Below are 26,381 nucleotides of genomic sequence, written 5' to 3'. Positions count from 1 at the left end.
ATGTTTATCTTATTCCTCCCGAACGGTACCAACGAGCCGGTTCGGTGCCGGGATTGCGGTGGACTAAATAGCCGGTACCGAATTCCAAACGAACAAATCTTCTTCTCAGCCGTCGGCCAAAATTTCGAGTGAAATACGACAAACGCGAGACGCGGAAATGGATTTCGAACAACTCTGTGTACGATATTGGAATACTAAATGCGACGACGAACGGCAACTTTTCCCCATCGACGACACGCCCACAATGAGCACCGAATGCGTAATGAAAATATATTGCGGCTGACGAAAAAGAAGAATAATATTAATTAAAAAAAAAGTACCCACACTTACGATCTCTTATCGAGAATAAATTGTTTGCCATCGACTAAGAAGAAAATTTATGTTTTATTCTGGGTAAATGGGCAAAATAAATTTCGAATAATTTCAGTTTCGAATTCATGGGTATCGAAATTATTTTTATCACTTCAGTGTTCCATTTAATGTGTGCCTGCAAAGCTTCTTTTGAGATAAGCGATTGATATAATTTCTAACCATGTTTGTATACATATATTTCCATGTTTGGAATTGAATATTAATATTGTCATGTGATTGAGTGAATTTATGTGGTGGGAAAATAATGCCCGACTTTTCATTTCATTTTGAACTTCAAAATAATTTTTTAATCATTTTTTTCATGAAATACGGAAGCTGGTTCTTCACATCATTCGACAACATGGAGTATCTGTGTCCTCCATAACACCGGGTCCATATTTTCCCCAAAGTGGTGAAACACCACAACAAATCAACACGCGACTATGACGAGAGACCTATTCACCGGTAGTATCTTTCCAATACTTGTTCCGAAAATAGAAAGCGTAAATTTTCGAAAAAAGAGAGGAGCTTGACAAATACGTTTCAGCTATAAATACGTACGTATAGAAAATAAGTAAAGATGTGACCGTAGAAAAAAATAAACATGGTGCACTCGCTCCGATGCAGACCTGATCCTGAGACCTAATGCAGACTGCGTCGTCAAAATACCAAGCCAAAATACCAACCGCGTGCGGTGGTAGTGGATGACCAAACCAAACGACATAGTAGAAAGAAAGCACGCGTAGTATTGTAGATAGCAATGGAAGGTGTCAGCTTAGCGACAATGACGAAGAATAGGCTCACGCAAGCAGCTAGACATCGCGACGTGGCCAGTGCCGGCATACTTGGAGAGATGCTGCTGATGAAATACTGTTACTGAAAACATAACCGGCAATACAGGTTTACCATGATTTAATAGTAGTCTCATAATATGAGGCAACCTCAACTTCAACTTTAATAAAACTATGAAAACTTTACATAAAAGGAAGGGATATCAAAACTGTTTCATATTCGGACAAACAAAATAAAAATGTTGAATTTTTCATAACAAGATTGGAATTCTCCTTTGCTTGAGCATGAACATGATTGACTGCGCTTTAAAGCTCAGTTGGCAGAATATATTCTATGCTGTTTCCCCAAATGATCATGTGGCAACCGATTCTGTAATTATGATCTTGTGTTTTTCATGCTCGAGGTTTATTGTTCACTATAACTTGTCATAGCAAATAACGAAGAAGTTTTGGGAAAAACTCTATTGGGATTCTGAGCAGCACCCTCTCGAGCAGTACTGGAAAAGGTCGTGATTAACCCCCGAACAACTTGACATTTAGCCTTAGTTTCGCGTACCCACTTGGAAATCGCAGATGGCGCTTCGAAACATAAACAATGTGTCCATCCTACGCCACCGTCACACTTTTTCTCCTAGGAAGTCATGTTTTTTGTTTCGTCATTTGTTTTCTCCAAATAACAGACAATATCCTCATTTGAATAGGGCAGATTTTTAATTGCGAAGTAAATATAAGAAAATAAAATAAATAAATAGGAAAACAAATAATTTTTCTATTATACGTTCGTCTACTTATTATGCTTAAGGGCATTAAGCGCAACGGAGCCAAATCCATTATTCATTGTTTTACAATTTTGCAGCTTGATGCTCAAATACGGATTAGATAATTCAGAGAACTGTAAAATTGATTGAAAAAAAATCGAAATTTCTTTCTGACACGGCAGTTTCATTTTAATTCACAAAATAACGCTTAATGTTTCTCATTTTGGAGAATCTGTCTTTTGCGCTAGAATTCCGCATGTATTACTTTCTAAAGCTACATCTTACACGTCCATTTTTCCAACTTTCTTGATTTTGTCTTCATGATACCGCCGTCGGGGTGACAAATGGTCAAATGGGGGGTGAGAATGGGCCACTGTTTCAACTACTAATGCTTGTAGAGTAGATTTAAAGTATCCAAGGACAAGAAAATTGAATTATAAGAGACCATTTTGAACTATTTTAGTATCCGCACTCCTGACTGTCGGTGAAGGCTCTGACCCATTCCTATCCTTCAGAACCATTGTCACCCCCGACGACGGTACTCCATATTAAAATGTCTGTATTATAAAACCTAATACAAAATTGTCTGCCTCCAAAATTTGAATAAATTTTCAAGTTATGCGACATTCCCGCTTAACGATAAACCGTTATCCGAGAAAATTAACCCACCAGAAATGTTTTGGTAATCGGCCTCAACAACCTTAAAGCGGTCATCTTACTACTCAGCTACGGAAGTCCCATTCTCCTTTGATTAATTTAAGTTTAGATTGATTTTCATTTACCTTTTTTCTGCATTGCACATTAATTCCATTTTCGCCCTATTCGTGAAATGATTCTATTAATCTCGAGTTTGACAGGACCACCCGGACCAAAATTTCGGGGTACATTGACACTGTACTACATATGTCAAGTTGCTCCCGGGTTGGTCGTGATCGTCATAAGACAGAGTGCAAAGCGCCTTCTTCTATTTCTGGCGACCAAATGAAAGAATCGTGGGCTCTTTGATCAATTTCGCATGAAAGGCAGTCTTGAAACTTTTGAAAGGATGTTGTGCTTTATTTAAAAATTAAAATTTCTAAGTAATTTAATATATATATATATATATATATATATATATATATATATATATATATATATATATATATATATATATATATATATATATGTAAATATGCGAAGAATAGTGACTAGTCGATAAATTAATCATACACCTAACCGAGTTGAAAATGGTAATAATCACAAAAATAAAGCAGATATTGCACACTTTCATGACCTGTCACGGAACAAATATTTTTTTAGATTTTTGTAGCATGCCATTCATACTTCGCGTTTGTAGAGATATTGAAAGGGGTAGATAGGTAAACATCGCGTGACATCTCTCATTGAAAATGAGAAATTACAGTAGGGGAACTGTACCGGTTTTGGCCATGTTCCTAATTTGGCCAATTTTGCGAATAACTCCAAAAATAAAGCAATTCGCAAGGGTTTTATTAGTTCCAACAAGAGATATATCCCTCACGCTTCAACTCTGCTTTCAACTGATCATTTATTTTGGTCGATTTGATCGATTATTTTGGAAAAACATGTATTTTTCAGGGTTGGCCAAATTAGGCACTAAGTTGGCCAAAACCAGTGCACTTCCCCTACTGCTCTCGAGATTCTGAGCAAAATTCGTTTGAGATTCTAAACAGAATCCGTCTGGGATTCTGAACAGATTCCTTTTAGGATTCTAAACAGACCTCGTTTGGAAATCTGAGAAGAATTCTTTCGGGAATCTGAACAGAATCCGTTCAGACTTTAAACATTTCTGATTAAAATCCGATTGAAGGTTCTGAACAGATTGTGGAAATAATTCGAGTGGTATTCTGGACAGAATCTATTGTCGATAGTCAACGTAGTTTTTGGCAAAACCTAACTTATTTTGAAAAATAAAAGCATTACGGAGCATGTATGACAACATTATTTTTACCTGTATTTCAACCTTCAGCTCCTTTGAATCTGCGATTAAATACAAATTTGGTCGATAACATCGAAGTATATTGGTTGTCGGCCTACATATCGTGTATGTATTAAGTTATGAATTTCATGAATCATAATAATAAAACTATTCACGATCTCTAACATCATATTTAGTGATGTGAACTTGCAAGTACCCGAGTAAACAAAGAAATTGGGTCATATAATATTTATCAATTGGCAACATGTAGTGTATTCTCAGAAAACCTTCGCGGGCCGCATAAAAAGGCTTGAAGGGATCACTGATGTAGCATATACAGGCATACCTCGATAGTACGTCCCCTCGATAGTGCGTACCCTTAATTGTACGTACATTTTACCTCGATAGTACGAACATACATAAAAAAAATCGTTTTAGTTAAAATTTTAATATGTTTTGATCATGGCGCATGCGCAGTAAGATTAGTTACAATCTATGCTCTTGTCGATTCCACAAGAGATTCAATCAGGAGTTCCTTCTAAGATTCCTCTAAGACGTCTTACTGGACGTCATCCTGGAACAACAGCTCCCAAGGGCTTTTTCAGGGATACGATTGAAGTTTGTTCGAAAAGTCCATATAGGATTTCTTTTTCAGGACTTATCCGCGGTAGCGTGATAGATCATTTCGCTAATGATTTGCGGCGGGGTGAATAAATGTCGTGCATAAGAAATTTTCCAGAATTCTTCCAGGAATTTCTCCGTAAGTTTCTCTAGGAATTCCTCAGAGAGTTTCTCCGAAAATTCTTCCAGAAGTTCCTCCGCATGTTCCCCCAGAAGTTACTCTAGGAATTCTACCGTAAGTTCTTCCAGGAGATCTTCCGCAAGCTTCTCGAGGTATTCCTCCCGAAGTTCTTCCAGGAATTCCTGCGGTAGTTCCTCTAGAAGTTCCTCCGAAAGTTCCTCTAGGAGTTCCTCAGCAAGTTTCTCCACAAATTCTTATTGAAGTTCTACCAGGAATTCCTCCTAAAATTTGGTAAGGACTCATAGGAGTGCGCTAGTCAAATTTCCCCAGAATATTTTTCCTTGCATTCTTCCAAAAATTCCTCCGAACATCGGTGATTTCTTCAATAATTCTTTCAGGAATTCTCTTAGAAATATCTACGTCTCCTTTCCCAGAAATTCCCATGTAACTGATATTCTTTCTGGAGTTACTCCAGAAATTCCACCAAGCTTTCTTCATTAATTACTTCGAGGTCTTTCCAGAGATTCCCTTTGAATTTCTTCAGCAGCTAACGTGGAAATGCTCGATAGCCTCCTACTCGCGCTCCGGAAACTCTTCCGAGAATTCCTCCAAGAATGCTACAGGGAATCCAGGGATTTTTTCTTCGGAAATTCTCCTGGAAATTTTTCTGCAATTCATCTACTTCCAAAAATTCTCCTTGAAATTCCTCTAGAAATTATTTAAATATTTTTTCCGGAAGATCCTGCCGGAATTTTCAAGGTTTCTGCGGGTACTTGGACCCAAATTTCTATAAAAAATCATCAAAAAAGTCCTTCAGGATTTCCCGAGAATTTATTCCGGGAATTCGCAGCAATATCTTAAAACAATAACCTTGGACATTCTTCTAGAAAATCTTCCCCTTTTCCTTCCAGTAATTCCTCCATGAATTCTACCAAAAATTTCGGCAAGAATTTCCCCGGAAATTATTTCAAGAACTCCTTCTTTATAAGTTCCCCCGAAATTTTTTTCAAGAATTCCTAAAATTCCGTAATTTCCTCCAAGAATTACTCCGGGAAGTTCTTTTTTCAAGAAGAATTTCGTAAGAAATTTTTGAAGCAGTATTCGAAGGAGTTCCAAAAGGATTTCCCAGAGAATTTCTGAAAGTAATTTCTGAAGCAAATCGCGATAAAGTTCCTGGTTTGAGTCCCAGGAGGATTTTTTGGATAAATTCTTGATGGATTCTCCGATGGATTTCCTGGAGAAATTCTCAGAGAGACTCCTTGATACTCTTCTATATACTCTTCTGAAACAAATCTACGAGAAATTCTTAAATAAGGAGTTTCTTCAAATGAAGTTCATAAGGAATTTTTAGACAAAAATATTTTTGAATTTCCAAACAAATTTCATATAAAGTTATGAAATAATTTCAGACTGAAATACGAAAAAAAATGTAATAGCAATTCCAGGGGTCATTCTAGAAGCTATTCTTTAGTTTCCTGAAGAACAATTTCCACATTTTTATTGAATAGAAGGGGATCTAGTGGCCATGTTGCCAAAGATATTTTCCCACGTCGCACTTTTTGGTCAGAGATCAGCTCCACGCTAGTTGCAAGTGTGATTAGGTCGCCATCCAATGATTTAGATTTAAAGGCTTTATCTACAGACATTACATCAATTCGTCGAGCTAAGGTAATCGGTATATGAAAGTTGTCCATCCTGGCCTCCCATCAAAATTTTTGGAGCGGACTATAGCTTTTTCGGATTTATAACCATGGTGTACGAGAAAGGCAAAAACAATTCTAAAGGCAATAAAATTTAAAAAAAAAACTTAGAAAAATTCTTTTTTACATCTTCGAAATAAGCTTTTTTGTTATCTTTATACTGATGATGATGATGATGATGATGGTCCCGCCACATACCCCTACAAAGGTTTGAGCTAGACGATTTATCTTTAAGATAATTAATAATGATCAATTTTAATCAGATTTGGCAAACAATAAACGATCCGATTATTTCCACAGATATAAATAACATTAACATATAACATCGCTATCCAGCAAAAAACATAAGTTAGTGAAAAGAAACAGTTGAATTCCACTACAGAGTTTTGCAAGCATCATCAGTGGTACAGCGAGCCCGATTAAGTTACAAAACTTGTAACTTGTACTCATTTTAATGTTATGTACTCATATAACTTCGTCTTATCGTCTTATTGGCATTACATCCCCACACTGGGACAGAGCCGCCTCGCAGCTTAGTGTTCATTGAGCACTTCCACAGTTCTTAACTGCGAGGTTTCTAAGCCAGGTTACCATTTTTGCATTCGTATATCATGAGGCTAACACGATGATACTTTTATGCCCAGGGAAGTCGAGACAATTTCCAATTCGAAAATTGTCTAGACCGGCACCGGGAATCGAACCCAGCCACCCTCAGCATGGTCTTGCTTTGTAGCCGCGCGTCTTACCGCACTCATATAATTACGAATCATAATAAAGCTTCCTCTAAACCATCTCGATGAGACTGTTGCTATCGCTGACAGTTTGTCGCTTTGGTAAGGAAGCGTCAATGGAGTCAATAGAGTCGCAACGACAGTAACAGTTTAGGGCAACATTGAAGCTTTTCATTCCCATAACATCTATAGGGGAAATCCATAAAATACGTTACGTAAAATGTAGTGATTTATGAACCATCCCAATCGTCGCGTTTTGTAGTAACATGCATAATTATGAAAAACCCAGAAAAATTGCTTACGCAATTAGTGTACGGCCCCTTATGCAATAACCGATCAGGCTGAAATTTTTAGAGAATAAATTGTTTACCCTAATGCACAATCCTGGGGGGTGTCTCACAGAATTCAACAACTTTTTTTTCTCCCCATACAACGCTGGTCCAGTCTTCTGTACACCTCCAGTGGTGCAAAGGGCCGACTTGAAAGATCTCCATCGTGAGCGATGTCCAGCTATGTCCAGCTTTAACCTTTTGCCAGGTTAGATTTCGGTCGACTTCTTTTATTTCTTCATTGAGGCTTCGCCGCCATGAGCCTCTGGGTCTGCCTCTGCTGCGATGTCTCGCTGGGTTCTAGTCTAATGCTTGGTAACATATTTCATTTCCGCCTCTACATAAGGTATGGCCGACCCAATCTTACTTCCGATCCCGAATTTCTGTTGTTATCGGCCTCTGGTGACAACGTCGATGGTGATCGTTGTTTGAGATCCAGTTGTGAGGCCACCAGGCCAGAATTATGTACCGCATCTGTTGATGAGCACCTGCAGTCGTTGAGTGTTCTCCACTGATACACACCATGTTTCGCTAGCGTATAACAGCACAGATTTTGTTTTAATCCCTTCTGAAAAGTCCAAAGAAAGACGTAGTGGTAGTCCCTAGGCGAAACTTTGAAAAACTTTTTTATGAAACTTTCTGTATGAAGAAAACTATTTTTTCATCGGGCCCTATTTCAAAATTTTGCCACCTATTTTTCCTCATGTTACATTAGCTTATACTAGGCCAACTTGAATTACGAATCCGAGAATGTCGATTTTTGATTTTCGACCACCTGATGCCCTCAAATTGATGTACTTAGCCTATGGACAATCCCGCATTTTTATTTGAACGAAATGTCTACCATTCTTCCGGAAGATTTTCAAGTGGCAACCAGTGAGAACAATCTGGGCGAACTACGCATCTAGAGAAAACAATGGATCACCGATGAGACCTGGAGGAAGATAGAGGAACGAAGAGAAGCCAAAGCCGCGATAGAGCGATCAAAAACCAGAGGAGCCAAAGTCTTAGCCTGTCAACGATACTCGGCTCTTGAGAAGGAAGTAAAACGATCATGTCGACGGGACAAGCGAGCGTGGGCAGACTCTCTGGCCGACGAAGGAGAGAGAGCCGCCGCAACCGGGGACATTCGCCTCCTGTACGATATCTCACGACGATTAAGCGGGGCGAAGATGAATGCAACGATGCCTGTGAAAGACGCGAATGATCAGTTATTGACCGACCCAACTGACGAGCTGAAACGCTGGTTCGAGCACTTCGAACAACTTTTTTACTTGGTATTCATTGACTACGAAAAAGCTTTCGACCGTCTCAATCACGCTGAGACGCAAGGAGGTTCCTGAGAAAATCATCGACCACATCGAGGCACAGTATCAGGACTTCTCGTGTAGAGTGCTGCACAATGGGATCGTATCTGGTGTGAGGCAAGGATGTATTCTATCACCGTTACTGTTCCTCATCGTAATCGACGAGATTCTGGTAGATGCGATTGACCGTGAACCAAACCGCGGGCTGTTATGGCAGCCTATAACTATGGAGCACCCAAACGACTTCGAATTGGCTGATGACGTTGCACTCCTCGCGCAACGGCGCTCTGATATGCAGAGTAAGCTCAACGACCTTGCCGAGCGCTCCTCTTCGGTAGATTTAGTCATCAACGTCAACAAAACCAAATCGTTGGATGTAAACACGGTGACTCCTTCCAGTTTCGCAGTAGCCGGGCAACCAGTGGAGAATGTTGAAAGCTTCCAATATCTTGGTAGCCAAATGGCGTCAGACGGCGGTACCAAGATCGACATAGGCGCACGGATCAAGAAAGCAAGGGCTGCCTTTGCGAGTTTAAGAAATATCTGGAAAAACAGATGGCAGATAAGTGAACGCAGCAAAATATGAATTTTCAACTCTAACGTGAAATCTGTGCTGTTATACGCTAGCGAAACATGGTATGTATCAGTGAAGAACACTCAACGGCTGCAAGTGTTCATCAACAGATGCCTGCGATAAATAATTCGGGCCTGGTGGCCTCACAACTGGATCTCAAAAACGAGCGTCATCGTCGTTGTCACCAGAGGCCAATAACAACAGAAATTCGGGATCGAAAGTGGGCTGGGTCGGCCACACTCTACACGGAAACGAGATCTGTAAACAAGCATTAGACTGGAACCCAGCGGGACATCGCAGCAGAGGCTCTTGGCGGCAAAGCCTCAATGAAGAAATAAAAGAAGTCGACCGAAATCTAACCTGGCAACAGGTTAAAGCGATAGTTGTGCAACTCTCAAGATGGAGATCTTTCAAGTCGGCCCTTTGCACCACCGGAGGTGTACAGGATTCATAAGTAAAAAAAAACTTGAGGTTATAAATGTTTCGCACTATCGATTACACATTTAGATCATTATTAGAAATAATTTTGGAAACATCATCTTTATGCCAGTTTGTATTATAGAGTTTAGTAGAACTATGTAATAAAGGTCTACAAAAAATATACGGAAATGAATGGCAACGTGAGAAAGGCTTATCATACGCAGCTCGTATCACTCAAACTGTTCCTTTTCGGAGACCATCGTTTATTTTTCTCTCCACCTCGCATCATCACACTGGCACAGATTGCTGTAAACTCCACTGCTAAACGGTGCGTTAAATTTGTTCACATTTTTATCCATTCATTCCGGCATCTCGGTGTGTTCTCTATTGGAGTACGTATTGCATCGATATGGCTCTGTTACACAAAAGCGATACGATACCTACTCAGAGTCGCAGTAGAACCTATACTAGGAATGAACGCTGAGATTAGACTGGCGCATGTTTGGGATGATTTTTCTTTTAAATTTGTTTACTAGTTGTGTCTTTAGAATCTCAAGTTTAGATAATGTAAATACGACAGTAGTTACAAATAAGGTACAGTTATAATTTGGTTTTAATATATATCGCAAAATTAATGCGACATTCGGCGACATAATGACTTAGTTTAGTTCGTTGCGCTAAAATGCGTAAAGACTCTAAATGAATCAAAATCAAAAGTAAAGAAACTAATATGTTTCCATCTTGTCAGGTCTAACCTTGACAAGGGGGAGAAAACGGAGAGCTGTAATGCACCAGTCTCAAACCACTGGGCCACATGGAGCAATCTTCCGGAATCACAAGAGGAGGTGAATGAAATTCCTGCCGACCGGGGTGAAATCCAGTTGCGAAAAGATGTGCTTCAACAAAGTATAAACGAACGAGCACAGCGTTCTGCGGTGTGATGCTGAATGTGGGATGCACTTATTCCTGCCGAATGGCATTGCGTAAAGACGCTTTTCTCTCTTGTTGCGCTTCATTCCTCGGCGTACGCTTGATAACATCACGCATGGATAGACGACCATTTCCGTCCATGTGTACGAACGGCAACTTGAACGAGTTTTGAAGAGCCTGGTTCGTTTTATCGATTCATCGTTCTCGAAACGTTTTGTCACAAGTGATGCCGGATGGCATGTAATGATTTATTTTGTTGGAGGCTTACTTCATTCGTAGAATTTGTATAAATATGCGGTTTTCTAAAAACTATCGAACTCAAATTTGGTCTGAACATCTATTAGACATCAACAGAGCTTGTGTAAATGCCTCATACCACTGAATCACAAAAAGTGAATCATAGGCACTGCACAATCTTCTAACTATGGTATGGGCAGATATTCCCAGGAGACTTGCATTTCGTCACATCTCTCTAAAGCCGCAATGTTTATGATCAATTTCAGCTAGCAGCTGCATCGTAGATTTTCGAGGGGCACACACCTTTACGTAGGATTTTTGACAAAATAATGTTTGTATTTTTGGGTTTTCAGCCTGTGTCAGGAACCCATCCGTAACTTTAGAGCATGTAACATAACATAACGTCATCAGTTTATGGCAGTATAGAAAATATGATTTTTGATTACTAAACAACCAAAGCTTTATTCGATTGTTTATATAGTCAAAATGTAAAAAAACAGAAAGAAGCCCCAACTTTAGATTATATATTCTCAAACACACCCCACCAAAATTGTCGTTAAATATAAATCAATAACATTGACATTATTTCTTTGCGAAAACATGCAGATAAGAATAAGTTCGTCAGATGTTTGTCAGCTGATAGTCTGTCATGATTTATTTAATTAAAAACAAATCACCAATAAAACTTTCTCCATTCGCACATCAGCAATGCAAACAAAAATCTATTTTTATCCTCTCCGTCGCATTCACAGTTGAGCATTTTACATCTGTGACGTCCACAAGAAGTTTGGCAATATAATATCGCTCTTTTCCGGCCCATTTATAAATTATGAATAAAAAAGACAACACCATGATTTTATAAACGGGGTGGTGAGCTGACGGTTAACGCAAAATCGTATTTATTGGTTTCATTCAAAATTCGAAAGCTGAACGTATTCGCACTCAACATGCATTTGATGAAGGAAACCGATCCAACGTAAACTGATAAGCATAGCCTATCAAATATCGGACTTCGGAGACCTTGCTCACAAAACTCGAATGTCAAAGTATGCATCATATCACAGCTTCGACAGTGCAGTGAAGTAAAATCTAAGCTATTTCCACAACAATGTTGGCATTATATTCGACCTAGGCTCTAGTGCGCTGGCAGCAACGACACCCAAGAGAAGCCAAATAAGAAGGTAGGATTAAGCCTCTTGGGAGGATTAACGATTCCACATCAGGGCGCCGCCGACTACAATGACAATGATGGTTGTTTCCTTTGAATGCCATACTTCCTTCGACAGCAGAGGTTGGTTTGAAGACATTTGCCAAAGGCAGGTAAGACGCATCGCAGCAGCAAGTGGACATGGCGATAGTGGGAAGAAATGAGGCTACGTAACGTCGGAACCAATGGGGGAACAGAGATAAGATACATTGCAACTGGCGCATTGTGTTCGAAATTGTGATATTGTTAAGCCGGCTTCCCTTTTGCATTCCTTTCCTTGCGGTGGATAATTCCAAGAATCTATTATCAATCACAGCGTGGACGGGTGAATATCAATGTTAACATTATAACGTTTACCTTAAGCAGCGGTTCTCAACCTGGGGTACCTTCGCTGGCCCCAGGGGATACTTCACACAAGAATGCGTAATGGCGGATGTATTGCAATTGGAATCAAAACTTATTGATCAAATTTTGATAATTGTGTAATTTTTTGATTTCGAAACTTGTTCTTAATTTTCATTGTGATTAATCAATAGTTAATCAAAGCCTATCTAATATTGCCCTGCAAAACCAGCACAGTATATAAAGATCTGTACAGTCTTTTGTCTTTTGTCAAACGGATAAAACGTTGTATGAAAAATATTTAAAAATATTCAACGTAATCTACCTATTCGAAACAAAATATTGAATCATATATTAACAACATGCTTCTGAAATAAAATCTAGAGTCTGAAGGTACGAAAGCCTCCATTGGAGAGGCAAGAAGGGTGTTTTCCAAAAAAACGCTCAGTTGCTTCGTTGCTAGAAATTTTGAAGGATCCTTCTACTCTTCTCGGAAGCCTTCATCCAAGCTGCTCGAAACTTCCTTTCAAGAGGTTCGGAGGCGTCCTTCAAAAGGTTCGGAAGCATTCTTTCAAGAGGCTCGTAAGCCTCCTTTCGAGAGGCTCGGAAGCTTTCCTTCGGAAGCCTCCTTTATATAAGCTCAAAAGCCTCCTTTCAAGAGTCCCAGCAGCCACCTATCAAGAGATTCGGAAGCCTCCCTTCAAGAGGCTCGGAATTCTTTTTTCAAGAGGCTTGGAAGCATACTTTCAAGAGGCTTGGAAGCATACTTTCAAGAGGCTCAGAAACCTTCGTTTAAGATGCTTAGAAGCCACTTACTTTCAAAAGACCGCAGCAGCCTACTTACAAGAAGATCGGAAGGCTGCTTTCAGGAGGCTCGAATGGCTGCTTCAAGTAGCTCGGAAGCTTCCCTTGAATAAGCTTGGAATTTGTCTTTCAAGAGGCTCGAAAGCCTCCCTTCAAGATTCTTGGAAACCTCCTTTTAAGAGGCTTGGAGGCCTTTTTCAAAACGCGCGTATGCCTACTTTCAAGAGGCTCAGAAAGGTCATTTCAAGAGGCTCGTTAGCCTCCTTCCAAGAAGCTCGTAAATCTCCATTCAAGACGCTCGGAAGCATCCCTTTAAGAGGCTCGAAATTCTTCTTACAAGAGGGGTGGAAGAATCATTTTAAGAGGCTCAGACGCATTTTTAAGGCTGATTAAAAATGGGTCGAAAACCTCCTTTTAGGTGGCTTGAAAGCCGCCTTCGAAAGGCTCGGAAGCGTTCCTCACAGAAGCTCGAAAGAATCCCTTCAAGGGACACGGAAGCCTCCTTTCAAGGGGCTCGGAAGCTTTCCTGAAGGTACGAAAGCCTCCATTTGAGAGACAAGAAGGCTGTTTTCCAAAAAAAAAACACTCAGTTGCTTCGTTGCTAGAAAATTTGAAGCATCCTTCTACTCTTGTCGGAAGCCTTCATTCAAACTGCTCGAAATTCCTTTCAAGAGGTTCGGAGGCGTCCTTCAAAAGGTTCGGAACCATTCTTTCAAGAGGCTCGTAAGCCTTCTTTTGAGAGGCTCGGAAGCTTTCCTTCGGAAGCCTCCTTTATATAGGCTCAAAGGCCTCCTTTCAAGAGTCCCAGCAGCCACCTATCAAGAGATTCGGAAGCCTCCCTTCAAGAGGCTCGGAATTCTTTTTTCAAGAGGCTTGGAAGCATACTTTCAAGAGGCTCAGAAACGTCCTTTTAAGATGCTCAGAAGCCACTTACTTTCAAAAGACGCAGTAGCCTACTTACAAGAAGATCGGAAGGCTGCTTTCAGGAGGCTCGAATGGCTGCTTCAAGTAGCTCGGAAGCTTCCCTTGAATAAGCTTGGAATTCGTCTTTCAAGAGGCTCGAAAGCCTCCCTTCAAGATTCTTGAAAACCTCCTTTTGAGAGGCTTGGAGGCCTTTTTTCAAAACGCGTGTATGCCTACTTTCAAGAGGCTCAGAAAGGTCATTTCAAGAAGCTCGTTAGCCTCCTTCCAAGAAGCTCGTAAATCTCCATTCAAGACGCTCGGAAGCTTCCCTTTAAGAGGCTCGAAATTCTTCTTACAAGAGGGGTGGAAGAATCATTTTAAGAGGCTCAGACGCCTTTTTTAAGGCTGTTTAGAAATGGGTCGAAAGCCTCCTTTCAGGTGGCTTGAAAGCCGCCTTCAAAATGCTCGGAAGCGTTCCTCACAGAGGCTCGGAAGAATCCCTTCAAGGGACACGGAAGCCTCCTTTCAAGGGGCTCGGAAGCTTCCCTTCAAGAGGCACAAAATTCTTCTTTTAAGAAGCTTTGAAGCGTACTTTCAAGATTCTCAGAAGCCTTCTTTTAAGTGACTCGAAAGCCGCTTTCAAGAGGCACTGAAGCCTCCCTTAAATAGGCTCGGAAGCCTTCTATCAAGATGCTCTGAAGCACCTTTTCAAGGGCTTGAAAGCCGCCTTTAAAGAGGCCTGGAAGCTTCCCTTCAAGAGGCTCGTAAGTCTCCTTTCAAGAGGCTTTGAAGCTTCACTTGCAGAAGCGCGGAATTCTTCTTTCAAGAGGCTTGGAAGCATACTTTCAAAAAGCTCAGAAGCCTCCTTTAAAGTTACTCAAAAGCCGCCTTTTAAAAGCTCCGAATAATAGGCTTGAAAGCCTCTCTTCGAGAAACTCGGAAGCCTCCCAATAATATGCTTGACAACTTCCTTTCAAGAGGCTCGGAAGCCTCCAATAGTCAAAACAGTCCATGGAGTCCACAGTCAAAACATCGAGAGCCATATATCCCGTGAGTTTGCAGTAGGGTGGTCTAACCGGTAGTACCGAAACCGGTAATACCGGTATTACCGGCCAATTTTGGATACCAAAAATACCGGTATCTAAATACGTAAAATACCGGTATTTTCGGTATTTCAAATGTTGCTGTCAGCATAAACAAATCTCGATTAGTTTTCACCTACACTGCCGTCATACGCATATCTGTCCCATGTTTGCTGGGATTTCCTATGTACATGGGACAATTATGCGTAGAACGGCAGTACATATATCAGTTAAACAGCCTGTAATCGTATATCTGTCCCATTAAAATAGGAAATCCAATATAGATGGGAGAAGTATTCGGTTACAAAGAGCAAAAACGCATCGTGAAAAAAAGCAACAATTGACCTTTCCCGCCAAACATTGTTTCTCGTTTTATTGTCTCAGTCGATTATTTGGCTTATTTAAGGGCAACTTTCCCAAAGAACCCATAGTTTTTGAAGCCTCTAACTATTTTTAAAATCGAAAACAAAAACCGAAAAAGTGCTGCACGTGTGAACCGGCCTGAAAAATTCACCCGATGTTCGTTCAAAATCGGGCAAACTTTAAAAACAGCACTTTTTCGATTTTTGTATTAAATTTTAAAAATACTTAGAGGCGTAAAAAAAATATGGGTTCTTTGGGAAAGTTGACCTCAAATAAGCCAAAGAATCGATTAAGCAAATAAAAAAAATTGACGGGAAAGGTCAATTGAATGAATGCATGCGCAAGTAAGAATGAATTGCACAAGTAAGCATCAAAATTGTGAAGAAGTTTTATCTAAGTGATTTTACGTATTACTAGAGTTCATCACTGAACCATAATAGTTCATCTCCGGAGATCACCTGTGGCTGTGAAAAACGATTTGCTCTAAAAATATATCCGTTCTGAATCCAAAAAATTATTTGAATTAGAGGCGGATCCCAAAGCACGCTGGAATATCAGTATGCTCAAACGGATCTATGAGTTGAAGCTTTATTCCGAATTAAACTTCAGTGATCATTTTTTGGCGGTTGGGGAAATAATTTAAGCCCTGAGCATGATCTTTTTGCTTTTTTGAATAATTCTACCGTAAAGCTTTATTAAGCTTTAAGCAATTGATTAGAAACGGGTTTCTTCAAGCCATGCACTGCCGTTATACGCATAACTGTCTCATGTACATATGAATCCCAGCAAACATAGAACAATTATGCGTATGACGTGACCTTTAAGTGGTCTTGTTGTGTAGGGGTTATTACGTTAGGAGGTTGAGGGTTCGAGTCCCTCCAAGACACGTGGATTCTTTTTCGCAAATTTCATATCAATTTGTCCATTTCGAAACATAGATATTTAAGATATTTAACATTTTTATGGTGTTGTTATTAAATTCATTGGACACTGGTAATAGATATTCATGTTTTCTATCTATATATCTTGCTATCAGAAACAAGGAAAGAATTGTGTTGATAATGTTAACAGAAATTTCGGCCACAAATCAGTTCAAGAAAAGTGTAAGGGTTTGCAAAAAATATATCATGAAGTCTTGTAATTACTTGCCTGTTGATTATAGTTTTCGAGTACATTTTCAAAACTCAATGTCTGTATCCTGTCCCATTGATTCGTAATTGAAAATTGGCCATATCGGACTATGGGCTCAAAAGTTATGGCCAAAATACTATTTTTATAACACACGAGAAAGCTCGGAGACGAGTCAGCCTCGGGCTGAAAGTCTCCTTAATAAAGACACAAAAAAAACACACGAGAAAGGCTCCATCACCACTAGGTGGATTTATCTGGGTTTTTGGCATAAGTCCTAATTCCAGATTCAAAACAGAGTTTGTTTACTACTGTCCGAAATTTCGAAAGAATTTCCGGATAAATTTCTGGAAGAATGCCAGAAGGAATTCCTGCAGATGTTCCTGAATGAATTCTTGCAGGAGCTTCTGAAGCAATTTCCGAATGAATTCCTGTAAAAATCTAGAAAATCTTTTCATGGATTCATTTAATAATTCTTTAGGAAATTCTTTCAACAATTCCTTCAGGAATTTGTTTATAAATATTTTTTTAAAATCTATTCTGGTTGTTTTTCAGAAATTTCTTCAAGAATACATTCGGAAATTCGTCACGAAATACATTTAAAAATTTCTTCCAAAATTTCTCCAAGAAATCCTCCCGAAATTCCTTCGGGAGCTCCTCCAGGTATTGTTTAAAAAAAATTGGCGAAAAATCATTTATTTTTTTGTATAACAATCTTTTTCTATATAATAAAAATGAGTTGAGATTCCCTTCCTGACGATTTAACTCGCGAACGGGTTGGCCGATTTCAAGATTTTTTCCCTAATTGACTCGTTTTGAGATTCGCAAGGTTTGTATATACAAAAAGTTGGTGAATTTAACGGGGAAATGTACAAAAATCATTAGAACACAATTTTGGGTCAGCTGTTGAGAAAACAAAACAAAAGCAAAAAAAATGATCTAGAGTGCGGTGCTGCAAATAGTTCAGTATGTGACATTTGCATATAAAATTAATATAAAATTAATATAAAATTAAAGGCATATAAAATAGAAGTTTAGAAAAAAAATATTCGAGTTTGTGGGACACGTGGCCAGTGGCTGTATACTATTTCCAATAGTTTAATGTAATTGCGCCATACTATTTTTTATTTGTATAATTTGTCTAACTCCTTGTTATAATTTGTATAATATAACTATGAGTTTTCTCGTCTGATATATTTATATTGTCTAAATAATGTAATTGATCTAAAATGCTCGCCCCCCTCTGAATTTTAGAGTGATAAAATAGGAAATTGCCGGAAAAAAAATAATTTGCTTCACAAATATGAATCAGCTTATGCCTTAGCAAGGCAAAATACGTGAACAGAATTCCTAATTTCTTGTCGAAAAGGTATACAGGTACTTGACAGGTACTCGGAAATGATTCATAACAAACAACAGGCAATAAAAGTTATTTCATTGGTATAATTGGTATAAACAGGCAATAAAAGTTGTTTACGGTATAATTTAAATAAAATACAATGAATAAAACGAACAAATAAAACTAAAATTTTATTTTGGAGTGACAAAATATGCATAATTCATATTGTATTATGTATAATTTTCCTATATATGTATGTCCGTTATAAATGTAAGCTTGATGAACTGAGCAAACAACAAACATCTCATTATGAAACACAGATTAGTATTATGAAAATGTAAGTTGATTGCTAATTAGGATAGAAAAGCATGTCAGCTTGTCATCACTGGGAGTGACTGGCCAGGTGCTTGATATGCCAAACAAGGCCAAGCCAAAATCCCTTCCAAAATCAAAATTGCGCAAATCTGTCACCTATCCGTTGATAGACTTATTATTACCAGCAACCACGGACACTGTTCCCCGATCGAGAGCGGTCGTCGTATAGGCAAAAGCGAAAAAAACAAAACAACAAAAACATGAACAGCATTTTCATTACCTTCTTTGACACTTTTTGTGTTGTTCTGCAGCGGTGTGGTTGTGTTGCCATTTCCACTGCCAACACTGCCGCCTCCTCCGCCACTGCTGCCGCCGCTGATACTGCCAGCACCACATGCATTCCCACTGCCACTGCCGCCACCGCCGCTGCCGCCGACGATACCAGATGATTGATTTTTATCCGCCGAACAATACATGTTTGACACTTGTATGACGTTAATCACGCACACCACCGAATATGTACACTCAAAATATCACACTGATATTACTTTTCTTATCTTTTCTTCAGACTTGCGTCATGTGGTATTTATTTTTTATAATCTTTATTGGCGGAATTCACTGTATTATATTTCTACTTAAATTTTTATGCTCGCTTTTTGCACTAATACAAACACATTTTGGTTAAAACTTGAATTGCACAATTTGCTCTCTTGTCCCCCACTTCACATACGCACTTGATAAACTTTTATTCTTCTTCTTGAAAAGTGTTGCTAGCCATTTCAAAAGTCGTTCAAAAGGTGATGGTCAAGTCTGCAAAAAAGAATAACATATTTTTGATGAATTAAATTTAAACTAAGTATTATGGTTACGTTGATCAAATTTAGTCTTCAAACAGCTCATATGCAACGTTGCATAGTCGAAAAAGGCAACCCAAATGGCACTTAATTTAGGGCCGCTACATAAAAGCTCTGCAAAATAGCGTTCCCGAAAGTAAAAACCCAACTTAATTCAGTGAAAAGTGATACTACCTTTCTCGCATTTAGAAATATTAGAAAGCATAAAATAATCTCACTTGTTTTAACCATATCGATTTGCATAGTACTAAAATTATAATGTCCGTAGTACCGAATTGTCAGACTTTTGTCTATTTTGCTAGATTCTCACCATATAATGACAAAAAATAGATTAATCATCTGATATTACGGTTTTTGGGACCGGGGAAGGTTCTTAATATGGTTAGAGACCCGTCCCTCATTTTTAAAAGAGGGCTTCCATACAAATGAAACACCAATTTCTTTATCACTCGAGAATTAATTAAGCAAATGGAACCAAATCTGTCATGTTGAGGTTTTGGATGGGAATATATGTGTATGTGATGGTTTGAAACCCCTTCCCTTCTGGAAATGAAGCAAAATTTTCAACATAACTTGATAACTAATCATATTATAAATTAATTTCAGGCGGAACGAAGTTCGTCGGGTCTGCTAGTACCTAATAACAGACGATGTTGACATGTGGTACTGATGTCATTTACAAGTAACACTTTTGAATGAAGATGTTTGTTTCACAATAAATTCATCAAATACTATTGCAATAAATCAACACATTAATCTAAGAGCTTATTTTGATGCAGTTGAGAACGGATGTTTGTTTATACGTCGTCGAGTTAGTAGTAACCTATAAGTTACAATCTTGTCCAAACTTTCGTTAGTCCAAACAATGTTAACGAAATTTCTTTCACGTTGTCTGTAATTTCTATTGTTATGGTCAAGTTCTATTCCACTCCTTAATTTAATTAATTAATAGATAAGATACAGATATTCAGATTCATGATATCCAGTATTCCTTGGGTGATTAAGTTATTAAGTTATTAGTCCTACTATACTCCCGTGAATCGCATATCTGTCCCATCTTTGCTGGGTTTCCTATTAATATGGGACAAATATGCAATTCACGGCAGTATAGAGAACGATAGTTGATAAGGGCATCATATGATCTATCTTCATGTGGTCAAGCTATTAGTCTTGTAGAAGGAAATAGTAATTCTAGTTATCCTGTTACCACAAAACAGATAGACATCATAGAGCAAACTGCAATTTTCAAAGTAGGCTCTTTGTGTATCAACAATCGACGAACGGCACTCTCGTATATGCAAGGCAAAAGAAAGAGACAGCAAAGCATGCGATGCTGCTCTGACTTAAATGCGTTGTTCAGTAAAGCTTGACTTCCACCGCTAGGTTCGCTAGCGTTTCAAAATCATGGAAGGACCACATTCCATGGCAAAGATGCCTATATGTTATGTGCAGTTACTCTATATCGTGTAGTCTGAATATATTGTTATAAATGTTACTCTGTATCTTAGCTTTCCGTTCATCAATAATCATTATTATTTATTTATTACCAGACTAAGGCCGCAGCACAGGTCACACATAAAAGTCTTCTCCATTCAGCCATGGACCGCACTTCGCCAACCACGCAGTCTGCAGAGGGTCCGCAAATCGTCCTCCACCTGATCGATCCACCTTGCCCGCTGTGCACCTCGCCTTCTTGTTCCCGTCGGATCGTTGTCGAGAACCATTTTCACCGGATTACTGTCCGACATTCTGGCTACGTGCCCGGCCCACCACATTCTTCCGATTTTCGCGGTGTGAACGATACCGTCCGCCATCTGCACCCCACCATAGATAGTACGCAAACTCGGTTCGAATACTCCCAGTGCGCGTTGGTCCTCCACGAGCATCCATCGTCCAGGTCTCGTGTCCGTAGAGAACTACCGGTCTAATACGCGTTTTGTAGATAGTCAGTTTGGTACGGCGGCAAACTCTATTCGATCGGAGCGTCTTGTGGAGTCCAAAGTACGAACGATTTCCAGCCACTATGCGTCTTCGAATTTCTCTGCTGGCATCGTTATCGGCGGTCATCAGTGAGCCAAGGTACACGAATTCTTCAACCACCTCGATTTCGTCACCACCTATAGAAACTCGTGGTGGGTGGCTTACATTGACCTCTCTTGAGCCTCTTCCTATCATGTATTTCGTCTTCGACGTGTTGATGACTAGTCCAATCCGATAAGAAAATTATTTTGAGCTTTTTAGTGGAATGCTTTCACCTGTCACAAGACGAGTTTAAACAATCCCATTGAATTCCACCACTTAATTGTATCCTGACAGATACGTATTTCGACCTCAACAGTAAGGCCGTCTTCAGTGTCTTGTACTTGACTCGACGTCAAGTACAAGACACTGAAGACGGCCTTACTGTTGAGGTCGAAATACGTATCTGTCAGGATACAATTAAGTGGTGGAATTCAATGGGATTGTTTAAACTCGTCTTGTGACAGGGGTAGTCCAATCCGTTTAGCTTCGCTTTTCAGTCTGATGTAGGCTTCCTCCATCCTCTCAAAGTTACGTGCCATGATATCAATGTCGTCGGCGAAACCAAATAACTGAACGGACTTCGTGAAAATCGTACCACTCGTGTTAATCCCTGTCGTATTACTTCCTCCAAAGCGATGTTGAAAAGCAGACACGAGAGACCGTCACCTTGCCGTAACCTCGAGAATGCCCTGAGAATGCCCGAATGCTCGAGAATGCCCCTGAAACTCGAACTACGCACATCATCCGATACATCATCGCCTTAATCAACCGTATCAGTTTATCCGGAAATCCGTTTTCGTGCATTAGCTACCATAGCTGGTCCCGATCGATTGTATCATATGCGGCTTTGAAGTCGATAAATAGATGATGTGTGGGCACGTTGTATTCGCGGCATTTCTGCAATACCTGACGTACGGCGAACACCTGGTCTGTGGTAGAGCGTTCACCCATAAATCCCGCCTGGTACTGCCCCACGAACTCCCTTGCAATTGGTGTTAGTCGGTGGCATAAAATTTGGGAGAGTACCTTGTAGGCGGCGTTCAGCAATGTAATTGCGCGGTAGTTGCTACAATCCAGCTTATCGCCCTTTTTGTAGATGGGACACAACACCTTCCATCCACTCCTGCGGCAGAACCTCATCCTCCAAAACCTTGGTAATCACCCAGTGCAGCGCTCTAGCCAGTGCCTCACCACCGTGTCTAAATAGCTCTCCTGGTAGTTGGTCAACTCCAGGGGCTTTGTTGTTTTTCAGCCGGCCGATCTCCTCCTGGATTTCCTGGAGATTCGGAGCCGGAAGTCGCATGTTCTGCGCGCGTGCTCATAGATTCATTATCATACCGCCACCGTTGTCTGCCATATCGCCATTCAGGTGCTCTTCGTAGTGCTGCCGCCACCTTTGGATCACCTCACGCTCGTTTGTAAGAAGGTTCCCGTTTATTTCCTTACACATATCGGGCTGTGGCACGTGGCCCTTACGTGAACGGTTCAACTTCTCATAGAACTTTCGTGCGTTATTTGCGCGGTACAGTTCCTCCGTCTCTTCACGGTCTCGATCTTCCTGCTGGCGCTTTTTCCTCCGGAAAATCGAGTTTTGTCTGTTCTGCGCCCGTTTGTATCGTGCCTCGTTGGCCCTCGTGCGGTGTTGAAGCAATCTCGCCCATGCTGCATTCTTCTCTTCTACTAACTGCTCACATTCGCCATCATACCAGTCGTTTCTCTGATCCAGAGCCACCGTGCCTAGTACAGCGGTTGCGGTGCTTCCAATGGCGGATCGAATGTCTCTCCAGCCATCTTCAAGAGATGCTGTGCCTACACCCAACCGGCGGATGTTAGATTTTCTAACAATTCTGTATAAGAAACTACCAAAACCTGTATAAGAACTGGGCATATGCGAAATTGTTAGATTCTTATACAAGTATTGTATAAGAATCTAACAATTTTGTAAGCTTTTCTAACAATATTTGTTTGAGAGCTTACATTTTTGTATAAGAATCTAACAATTTCGCATATGCCCAGTTCTTATACAGGTTTTGTTAGATTCTTATACAGAATTGTTAGAAAATCTAACAACCGCCGGTTGGGTGTAGCTGCTCTTCCGTTGGGAGTGCCACTTCCAGCTGCTGCGCGTAGTCTTGGGCTTGTCTACCGTCTTGTAGCCGCCCAATGTTTAGCCGCGGCGGACCACTCCGTCGCGTGTTGTACACCGTCGAGAGTTTTGAGCGCAGGCATACTGGAACTAGGTAGTGGTCGGATTCAATATTCGCACTGCGGTAAGTGCGTACGTTCGTGATGTCGGAGAAGAATTTACCGTCGATTAGAACGTGGTCGATTTGGTTTTCCGTTACTTGATTAGGTGATTTCCATGTGGCCTTGTGGATATTCTTGCATGGGAAGAAAGTACTTCGGACTACCATTCCACGGGAGGCTGCAAAGTTTATGCATCGTTGGCCGTTTGCGTTTGATACGGTATGCAGACTACCCGGTCCGATGACCGGTCTATACATTTCCTCCCTTCCGACCTGAGCGTTCATGTCACCGATGACGATTTTGACGTCCCGCAGTGGGCATCCATCGTATGTCTGCTCCAGCTGTGCATAGAACGCTCTTTCTCGTCGTCGGGGCTCCCTTCTTGTGGGCAGTGCACGTTGATAATGCTATAGTTGAAGAAACGGCCTTTTATGCACATCCTTGCGTTGATTGCCACCCAAACACACGTTGGCGCATCTTTCCCAGCACTATGAAGCCAATTCCCAGCTCGTTGGTGGTGCCACAGCTTTGGTAGAATGTAGCTGCTCGATGCCCGCTTTTTCACACTTTCTGTCCTGTCCAGCAGATTTCCTGCGACGTCGGATGTAATTCATCGTAGATTATCCTGTCGCAACCTGCGAAGCCTAGCGACTTGTAGTTCCATGTTCCAAGCTTCCAATCGTGATCCTTTATTTGTCGCCTAGGTCGTTGCCGGTTGTATCGAGTCGTATTATCTTCTATGTCGTTCGTAATGGTTGTTTTTTTATTGGGCCTACGCAAACCTCCTGTCTTCTTCTTCTTCTTATGGGCATTACATCCCCACACTGGGACAGAGCCGCCTCGCAGCTTAGTGTTCATTAAGCACTTCCACAGTTATTAACTGCGAGGTTTCTAAGGCCGATGACATACTAACGCGTGTGCGTGCGCGAACGCGTCCTAGATAAAATTTCTTTTGCTGATATTCTGCTTTACGAATGCTTGGACGCGTTCCGCATCGCTTGACGCGTCACTATGTCATCGCCCTAAGCCAAGTTTACCATTTTTGCATTCGTATATCATGAGGCTAACACGATGATACTTTTATGCCAAGGGAAGTCGAGACAATTTCCAATCCGAAAATTGCCTAGACCGGCACCGGGAATCGAACCCAGCCACCCTCAGCATGGTCTTGCTTTGTAGCCGCGCGTCTTACCGCACGGCTAAGGAGGGCCCGCCTGTCAGTTGTTGTTAGATCATGCGACACTATTACCTTTAGTTAACTTGGAGGTGTAGTACTTAAAGTGTCTGGTATAACTGTTGCCCCTATATTTATGTTAGATGTGATAACAATCATCAAATGAACACAATGACGTTTGAGAGGCGCGCTGTTTACTAAACATGAACACTTTTCATACATCGCGTTCATTCAAAATAAGTTTTGGCACCGCTCAATTGTAATTGTAATTTTATTCATGCGGCACCCTTATCAGTGGAATTATGAGAAATTTTATAGAAAATCATTTGCTGTGTACTCAACAGGCGTATTTTGAGATTATTTTCCTATAAAGTTTAGAGTAAAATTTTCAAAATGTTTATGCACGCATAGATTGAAGGAAAATGTAAATATTCGAATGCAATAGAGATAATCGAAACAACAAATTATTTTCCTTAATGTTTATAAACATTAAAGGAATCCATGCTTAATTTTGTGAGTGACTGTAGATTGTAATTGTACTTATTATCCTAACGAAAATCCGTATACATTTTACCGAGTCAAGGAAATATATTTCATTTATCTTGATGAATAGTACCAATAACTTTTAAGTTAAATCCTAGAAAATATGAGACAGACCATTGGTATTCGTATACATACATAATAGCACATCTTAGCTAAGTATTACGAACAAAAATATTTGGGAACACTGAGCTACCAATACAGATGTATTGCGAATGTATTTCTTTTTGCTTACCACTCTCTTTTCGCCTTCCTCGAATTCCAAAAAAATGTCTTTCCACGCAAGGAAAAAGCTGATGATAGTACTTGATCTCCCAGAAAAAGCAGCAACTAACCACTAAAATCTTATTTTCAATGCAAGCACCGTGCTTCTGCAAATCCCCTATCGAACGTTTTCCGTCACCGGAAGCAGCTTTCTGACAGCCGGAGAACCAAAATCCACTCACGACACGGGTTCCAATATTTTAAAAGAACACTCCAAAAAAATGCGACACTAGCAATTGGCAAGGTTTCTTCACGCCCGGATTTGGCTCTAATTTTTGCCTATATTCAACCACTAACCAGCATTTAACTCGCGGAAGGAATTTCGACCCACTTGTCACTTTTCCGCGAACAAAAACAACCGCAAATTCAATAGCCGCAGCGGACCTTGTTCCATTGAGTATCGTTCCATAGGAAGCCGCAGATTTTTCTAGTTGCTTTCCTTTCGAATATCTTCGCACACGGGATCCGTTTTTTTTATTCTCAGATCTTGTTAAGAGCAGCACTAGGAGACCGATTACGCCGCGACGACCCACGACAAGACGACGGACGACGACCGCAATCGACTTGAGGACGACTACACTGAAAGGCAACGGCTACAGACAGCCAGTTCAACCTGCGACCGGACGACGATTTTCACAGCATCACCACCAGCAGCGAGCAGGTCCGATGACAACCGCATCGCACGACGGAAAGGATCTTTGCGTCTATCTCGTTCGCACCACCGTGTGGGCAGAAGCAAAACATGGCTGTTTGGTGCGGAACTTGTTCTACTCGCGTATTTACCGTATCAAAGCAGTGATGTCGGTGGCGGAGACGTATTGCGTGTTTCTTTCTGGCCCACACAAACGATGCTAACTGCGTGTGTAGTGTAGCCCGTTTCATTCGCTCTTTTTGTTGTCGGTGACAGCACCGCTATTTCGAATGCGGCGCTTGAGTTTTCAACAGATTTTAACGCTGAGCTTTAAATGGCTAGGGTGGTTACAATTTTAAA

General features: G+C 40.4%; 1 protein-coding gene across 1 annotated transcript in view; it reads right to left on the bottom strand.

The window, feature by feature from the left end:
* LOC134211083 (cyclin-dependent kinase 14) overlaps positions 1 to 26,056 on the bottom strand; it is a 460,569-nt gene extending 434,513 nt beyond the window's left edge. Inside the window, exons 1-2 of the mRNA XM_062687675.1 lie at positions 25,362 to 26,056; positions 18,570 to 19,099 (exon numbers count right to left, since the gene is read on the bottom strand). Of these exons, the coding sequence (XP_062543659.1) occupies positions 18,570 to 18,765 (196 nt within the window). The 5' untranslated portion in view covers positions 18,766 to 19,099; positions 25,362 to 26,056. The remainder of the gene's footprint in view (positions 1 to 18,569; positions 19,100 to 25,361) is intronic.
* Positions 26,057 to 26,381: the final 325 nt, after the last annotated feature.

This window comes from Armigeres subalbatus, chromosome 2, assembly GCF_024139115.2.
Source record: "Armigeres subalbatus isolate Guangzhou_Male chromosome 2, GZ_Asu_2, whole genome shotgun sequence".
NCBI lineage: Eukaryota > Metazoa > Arthropoda > Insecta > Diptera > Culicidae > Armigeres > Armigeres subalbatus.
This window is presented reverse-complemented; position numbering and strand designations above follow the sequence as displayed.